The sequence below is a fragment of the Lipotes vexillifer genome, unplaced genomic scaffold, assembly GCF_000442215.2.
Source record: "Lipotes vexillifer unplaced genomic scaffold, Lipotes_vexillifer_v1.1 scaffold90, whole genome shotgun sequence".
Taxonomy (NCBI): Eukaryota; Metazoa; Chordata; class Mammalia; order Artiodactyla; family Lipotidae; genus Lipotes; species Lipotes vexillifer.
This window is the reverse complement of record NW_006782310.1, coordinates 350079-358099: the sequence shown is the minus strand read 5'-3', so window position 1 is coordinate 358099 and position 8021 is coordinate 350079. Positions and strand designations below refer to the sequence as shown.

The following is an 8021-nucleotide window of genomic DNA, read 5'->3' as shown; positions in this document are numbered from 1 at the left end:
TCTTTCCCCTTACATAGATTAAATGAAAGTTTATCTGTCTCTGATCTCTGGTTTAACATTTTCAGTTGACTGCTAGAAATCCTTATTTGAACATTTCACAGGTACCTAAGATTCAGTACATCTAGAAATGAATTCTTCTTTCCTTCTAAACATGCTCTCCTTCCCATGTTCTCTAGTTAAAATGCCATTAGTACCTTCTTTTCCTTTACAAATTTTTTCTATTGTCACCTTGGATTCATGTTCTCAAAATTGTATTTGATGTCTCCTCTTGCAGATCAAATCACTTTCCAAAGTATTTGATATTGACTCCAAAGTGATCTTAACATTCACATTCTGTCCATTTCTACTGCAACTACCCCAGTTTAGTAATTGTTCATTTTGTTATTAAACTATTACCTCCTCCACCAAACCTTTATTCTGGCCTACTTCCTATGTTTATAATCCTTAATATTAAAATATAGTAATATGTGTTTGTCACGTTTTTCTTTGATTCCTAAAACTCATATCGATTCATTTCCTCTCCCTCTCCCATGGATTAGAGAAGTGGTCTGCAACTTTTCTGGTCTCAGGACCCCTTTACAGTCTTAAATATTATTGGAAATTCCAAAGATCTTTTGTTTATGTGGGTTATATTTATCACTATTTAATCTGTAAGTGTTTAAAACTATAAAAGTTTAAACTATGTATTTATTTACCCAATTAAAATAATATATTACATTAATGTAAATATTTTTATAAGAAATGATTACATTTCTAAAACAATAAGTAATTTAGTGAGAAGAGTGACATTATTATGCATTTTCTAAATCTCTTCAATACCTGACTTAATATAAGACCAATGGATTCTCACATCTCCTGCATTCAGTCTGTTATATAGTTTTAGTCGAAGTATGTAAAGAAAATCCAACATGATATGAAGTTAGGAAAGAGTATGTTAACAGTAATTTCAGATCATTGTGGATAGTCTTCTTTGATACACCAAATCTTGACAAGTCGTAGTGTCACAGATGTGTTTTGCAATGTGCACTCTGAAGAAGCCTTGTCCGTGAACTTTCCTACTTTGTTACATCAAAATACATTGGTCTTTCTTCTGCTATGAGTGGATAGTTTACCATGTGTGATTTTGTAACATCGTGCATTAGTCATCTGGGAAATATTGACTCACTGAGTTATGTAGATCCTCCAAATATTGACACATCTAATTAGACAATATTGGAAAAAATCACCTCCTCATCTCCATTAATATCACGATGGTTCATAAAAGTTTTCCAGAATCCTCATTTTTGGCTTGAAAACTCCAATTGACCATTGGCAACAAATAGCTGTTTTCCTTGAAATGACATATTCACTTTACCTATGACAAAATGTCTTCCAAATATACCAGTCTGAATAACCATAGGTGTCTTTCATGTAAAAATGGTATTCTATGAAAAAAAAACCCGATAGCTAGTTCAGCTTATAAATCAATCACACAAGTACTTTTCCATGAAAAGAACATCATACTATGTTATGCAGAAGTGCTTTATATATACCTCCCATTTCTTTACATAGACTATGGGTTGAAATCTAATAAAATTTATTAAAATTAATCATTTTTACTGCATTTACAAGGACATTCCTAGGTACATTTTTATTTTTAATTCAATTTTATAATTTATAATTTATTTATTTTTACCATGAGTACGTGCCAGTGAAGAATGCAATTTCGTTTGTTGAATGAATGAATTGCTGTCACAGCTCTACAAATTATACAGATTCTTTATGGAATTTATGTGCTCAGAAAGAGCAGATTATAGACCAAATTCTCTTTTATCATCAAGCCTTGAATAGATCCTTCTGATAAATCAGTTGAAAACATTTGACTAATGAAGGAGTCTTGGAGTGCTTTTACCCAAGAGAGCTCTGGACTCACTTTCTGATCCCAGGTTTCCAATTTCTGTATTGTTGGCCTTCAGCCCTTTAAGCTCTTTAAACATCAGAATTTTTCTTCCATCTGAAGATATCACAAGTTAATATTTAGGTCCCAAACTTGATTTCTTTCTTTGTTTTATCAGCCAGTTAATCATTCCTAATAAATCATAGTTTATTACAAACAGAATACATATTCCCTCCCATAAGTAATACTAGTATGAGCTTTTAAAATTTTTTTAATGAAATAAGGCCATGAATTTTTAACTCTCACGTGACTGATTATGAGAGAAGAGTAAATTGGGAAAAATTGGGTTTGTAAAAAGCATAGTGATCGGGAGAAATATTAGTTTTATTTTAGGTAATACATGAGGGTTAGAAAGTTTAAGAGGTCTAAAGGGAAGAAGGTGGCTTTTTTAAAAAATTTATTTATTTATTTTATTTTTGGCTGCTCTGGGTCTTCATAGCTGCACGAGGGCTTTCTCTAGTTGCGGTAAGTGGGAGCTACTCCGTTGCGGTGCTCGGGCTTCTCATTGCTGTGGCTTCTTTTGCTGTGGAGCACGGGCTCTAGACACGCGGGCTTCAGTAGTTGCGGCACGCAGGCTCAGTAGTTGTGGCTCGCGGGCTCTAGAGCGCAGGCTCAGTAGCTGTGGCGCACGGGCTTAGTTGCTCCACAGCATGTGGGATCTTCCCGGACAAGGGATCGAACCCGTGTCCCCTGCATTGGCAGGTGGATTCTTAACCACTGTGCCATCAGGGAAGCCCCAAGAAGGTGTCTTTTTAAGAGAAGGGTGAATATTCTAGGTGGACAGTTAGGATAGTTTTTTACATATAATTTAGTCTTATGAAAAGAGCTGAATTATAAAGGAAGGTGTTGTTATAATTTTATAGAAGAGGAAAGCTAGGGAAAAATACTTTTCCAACTGCCCAAGAGTACATTTGTTATTTTTGAACTTGGAAGTAGAACCCAAGCCTCTTAATGTTCAGTCCAGAAGACATTATTATTAGTGTTGTTGTTAATCCTTCCATATCTCAACACTTGTGACAAATGAAACCATTATGAGGAGATACACTTTTTTTTTTTTTTTTGCGGTACGCGGGCCTCTCACTGTTGTGGCCTCTCCTGCCGCGGAGCACAGGCTCCGGACGTGCAGGCTCAGCGACCATGGCTCACGGGCCCAGCCGCTCTGCGGCATGTGGGATCTTCCCGGACCGGGGCACGAACCCGTGTCCCCTGCATCGGCAGGCGGACTCTCAACCACTGCGCCACCAGGGAAGCCCGGAGATACACATTTTTTAAAACCAGTGATGAGCCTTCTGCAATCTCTGAAGAACGGAAAACCCTTAAGAACCAGAATCTATTTTCCATGAAGAAGAAAAAATTACATAGTTCCAGAACTTTGTTTTCATGCTAATTTAATGATCTTTTAGTAAATGTAAAGTAAATATTTAAAATCCACCTTTTCTTACAGGAGCATACCTTTATTGCTTCATTACGAGACTGGTATAGAGTCACTGTTCTGTATTTTTGAATATAAGAATGTACTTTGCCTAGAAGATAAAGATTTTGATTAATTACTAGGCAATTTAAAATGTACTATGACTATATCTTTTCTTTCTGTTAAGTAATGCTAAAACCAGTTACTTCCATGAGTAGCACTTTCAATTTGAGAAACTACTCTATTTTTGTAAATTAATTGAAAATTACTAGTGTGAGGAAATTGTTTTTCTTCCAGTACATGAAAACTATGAAATCTAATAGTGTACCTCTTAAATTTTGAATGCAAGGGAAATTATAGAGTGTAAATTAAGGTTTCATTTACAGTGTTGCTTTCACTCAATAATTAATACTTACTTTTCAGGTATTTGATAAATACCAATTGAAAATAAAAGTACAAGACATGGATGGTCAATATTTTGGTTTGCAGACAACTGCAACTTGCATCATTAATATTGAAGATGTGAATGACAACTTGCCGACATTCAACCGTCTTTCTGTAAGTGTGTGATATTAATAAAAGAAAAATGTACAGTGTAGTGTTAGTTGCTACATATGTGCACCTCCACCCATGCCCCATGATTTCAAATGAAGTATTCCCAGCCACGTGTCAGTAGTTTGGACTTGGGGTTTAAAGTCATGTTAACATAGTACTTTAGAAATTAGAAGAACTGGGCTGGCTTTACCTGGTGTTTTATTTTTGTGAGAGTTACTAATTAAACTTTTTTTTGTTTGTTTTTTATTATTTTAGTATGAGACATCAGTGGAGGAAAATAAAATTGATGTGGAAATCTTACGTGTTGCTGTTACAGATAAGGATTTAATTAATACTGCTAATTGGAGAGCTAATTATACCATTTTAAATGGCAATGAAAATGGAAATTTTAAAATTGTAACAGATCCCAAAACCAATGAAGGAGTTCTGTGTGTGGTTAAGGTAAGAATAACTTAGGAAATTAGTTATTTGTAGTTTATAATGTCACAGATTAGCATACTAGAGCTTAATGAAAAGAAAGGAATTATGGTAAATGTAGGAATAAAATAGATATTTAGGTAAATGTAAACACTACGATAGTGGGATGAATATACAAATTTTGGAGAACATTTTATAAAGGCATGATAGTTTAAAATGATTATATATGCATGTTCAATTAATATGATATAGTACCCACTTTGTAACCAGTATCTCTTAATGATTAAAAAACTAGCACAGCTGTGACACCAGTGGGACACTGCCAAACTTTCCTAGTCCATTCTACCTATAGCTGTGTCCAGGAGCCTCTACTTAATTACTGAATTTCCCAAATGATGAGTTATTCCTGGTCAGACCCATAGGGAAGCTATTTATAGATCTGTTCATCTGTATCCAGTGTACATTACATTCTTAGCTTCCTGGTTCAAAATGGAATCCTCACCCATTTGAAGATGTAAATACTTCTAAAACCTCTTTCTAATAATATTCTACAATTATCTCAAAAGACATCACTGCGAATTCAGGAGGCAGAGTTAGCCCATAAAGTGATCTGAGCTCTGGCTTTGGACAAAACCATGGGCTTATTTCTGCTGCCTCTAACTAAAACATGATTCTATCCTGGGTCTCTGTAGCTTCCCTTCTGTACGTATTCACAAGGAGAATGGATCAAACATGATGAATTCTTTTTTTCTTACAATGATGAAAATTAGCTGCAGTTTGTGGGTTAATTTCTGTTTCAAAACAGCAAAGGGATTGTCCCTTAAATCTTGTCTCTTTCTTTAGATATCAGGCAAAATAAAATGAAAACCTTCCATTAAACTTGGTACTACCCATTTTTTAGAGAGTAACTGGATTAAAAGAGATTAAAAAAGAAAGTGTAAAGCCCATAAGCTTTCTATTTTCTTGTCTCTCTTATCTTGAAAACATTTCATAAAATTTGACCCACGTTTTCTACCCCAAACCAGGTACGAATAATTGTACTCATCTCAGAAGGGTAGGAAAAGTGGTTCCAAAATTAATGGACTAGTAAATTACTGTTGATTAGGGTATGGAGTCCCTAAAGTAATATTTCAAATAATATTTAATTAAATGCTATCTGAAATCGCCATCAGGACCTATAATATTACTTGTGTTAAATTTGCAGTTGAGGAATTTTTTTTTTCTTTTTTTTTTTTTGCTGGCTCCACCCAAATGCTCAATCAGTTGAAGGATTTCCCTCCTTCCACCACCATCATATTTGTGGGTATATGTTTAATATTTTCATGACTGTTCCCGACACAGCACTTAACATTTTTCCAAAGCTAACTAGTTACACACTAGTTCACATTGCCAAGTACTATTTCTTGATCTGATTTCCAACACGCTTGCTTTTGTAGCCACTGAATTATGAAGAAAAACAAGAGATGATCCTACAAATCAGTGTAGTTAATGAAGCTCCACATTCTGCTCGTTCAGGATCAACCGTGAACATGGCGACAGTCACTGTTAATGTACAAAATCAGGATGAAGGCCCTGAGTGTAGCCCTGCAGTGCAAATTGTTCGTATTAAAGAAAATGTACCAGTGAGCACAAAGGGCAGTGGATATAAAGCACATGACCCAGAAACAAATAGTAGCAGTGGCATAAGGTACTTGTAATTCTATTTTAGTTGATTTCAAATTTACCATGTTTTTAAAATGTATAACTTATTTTGATACCAGTATTGTAATTTGGCTTATGATCCATTTTGCTATTTTAATTCATCATTACTTACAGTTATAAGAAATTAAGTGATCCAGAAGGATGGGTCACTGTTGATGCAAACTCAGGATCAATCACAACTTTGAGAAGCCTGGATAGAGAGGCAAAGACCATCAGAAATGGTATATATAATATTACAATCCTTGCCTCAGACAAAGGTAAGAACTTTGTGTTTAAGCCAGCTGTATACACCCCCAACTACAGACATCCTCAGTTTTTAAACAACATACATTTTTAAGTCAGCTGCATACATTCTCAAAATTTATTTCACCCCAGATGACAAATAGAGTAATTGAGAGGTTTGCTATAATTTATTAACTCATGTCTGCTTTCTAATAGTACCCTCAGTTTTGTATGTAATTACGGTATAAAATAATTTAGTCATAGAAAATACTTGAGACTATAATTTATTAAAATTAAATAATCATTAAAAATTGAGAAAATTACTTTAGAAAAGTTAGCTTCAATTTAATTAGTCATATCTCTTAAAATATTCACTTTGACAGGAAAATTTATTACAGAGAGAACATACTTACTGCCTCATAGGTCAGTACTCAAAAAGTTATATCTTTCTACAGGAAACTGACAATATGCTTGGGGGTTAGTATTCTGACATTATAAAATTAGAAAAATTCTGTGAATCCACAAAATCATATAAAATGGAAAATCATTTTCTATGAGCCCTGTAAAATTGGAATGTGAACACAATGATTAGGAATGAGATCCTTTTACTGCATAAAGTATAATTTTACCATAATATACATTTGAACTTTTTGCCTCTGTAAAATAAATATGTTAACTACAGTAAACATAAATTATTATACTATAGCTTGCAAAATTAGAATTTAGAAGTGATTTTGGAAGATGTTTTAGATATTTCAACTTTTTTTAAATTAAAGAGAAATGGCTCATATCCATTGATTGAATTGGTAAAGTTGTAATCATTGTTAATGTAACTTCAACCAATTAAAGACTGCCCTTTAAGGCCTCAACTTCCTTTGTCCCTTTGTCAAAACATGCTTTTTGGTCAAAGCAAGTGAAAAGAAGAGAAATAATATGAAAATCAAATCCATTATTTTTACATTTTTAATTGCACTTGGCAAATGGTTTTTATCAATGAGATAAAAAATTACTGTCTGGAATGAGAGATTTTGGATGTAATTTTATTCTACATTTTCCTCTGTTGAACAAATGTTTTTATGGCATTTAGAAGAGAGGCACGGTTAATCATCATTGTGGTCGAGAATAAATGTGTAACAGGGCCTTTTCCATTAATTTCTTTTGAAGCTGGTAGGGGATAAATAACTCCACATCTTTTTATTTTCTGAACTGAGATCATACTAAAGTATGTTTTTTATTTGTTTTTGTCTTTTACCTTTTTCTAAAATCTATCCTGGCTCATTCCCTTGGAGCCCTCCCAGCTGCTGCTTCCGTACGAGAAATGTTCTCTCCTGTGAGCACTGACCTCTGAGCCTGTGCTCACTCCCTCTCCTACTTTCCTACAGCGCTTGTTTCCTTTTTTAAAACTCTCCCTCAAAAGCGTCTCAACTTTTCCACACATTTCTCTCTTATCTACATGCATTCTAGTTTTACTTTCTTCTCCTCTTCTAAACAGAGCTCTTTCTTAAGCTTTAAGTTCAATTTCTCTTCTCTTCTCAATCTAACCTCAGTTGGCAGTTTCGCCCAGGTGTTTCCTCTGTATAGCTGAGTTTTAGGTTTCTACTTTTGTTGTAAGATTCTAACTTTGGGGAGGAGGAGTGTGCTTTCAAACTTTTATTTTTTATTTTTATTTTTTATTTTTGTGGTACGCGGGCCTCTCACTGTTGTGGCCTCTCCCGTTGCGGAGCACAGGCTCCGGACGCGCAGGCTCAGCGGCCATGGCTCACGGGCCCAGCCGCTCCG

The 8021-nt window shown here is 34.6% G+C and overlaps 1 protein-coding gene across 2 annotated transcripts in view; it reads left to right on the top strand.

Moving 5' to 3' along the window:
• Positions 1-8021, top strand: part of DSC2 (desmocollin 2) — a 30095-nt gene that overhangs the window by 12937 nt on the left and 9137 nt on the right. For both annotated transcript variants that reach the window (XM_007455154.1, XM_007455155.1), the window contains exons 8-11: positions 3771-3905; positions 4158-4343; positions 5756-6006; positions 6135-6277. In XM_007455154.1, coding sequence (XP_007455216.1) covers positions 3771-3905; positions 4158-4343; positions 5756-6006; positions 6135-6277 — 715 coding nt within the window. The remainder of the gene's footprint in view (positions 1-3770; positions 3906-4157; positions 4344-5755; positions 6007-6134; positions 6278-8021) is intronic.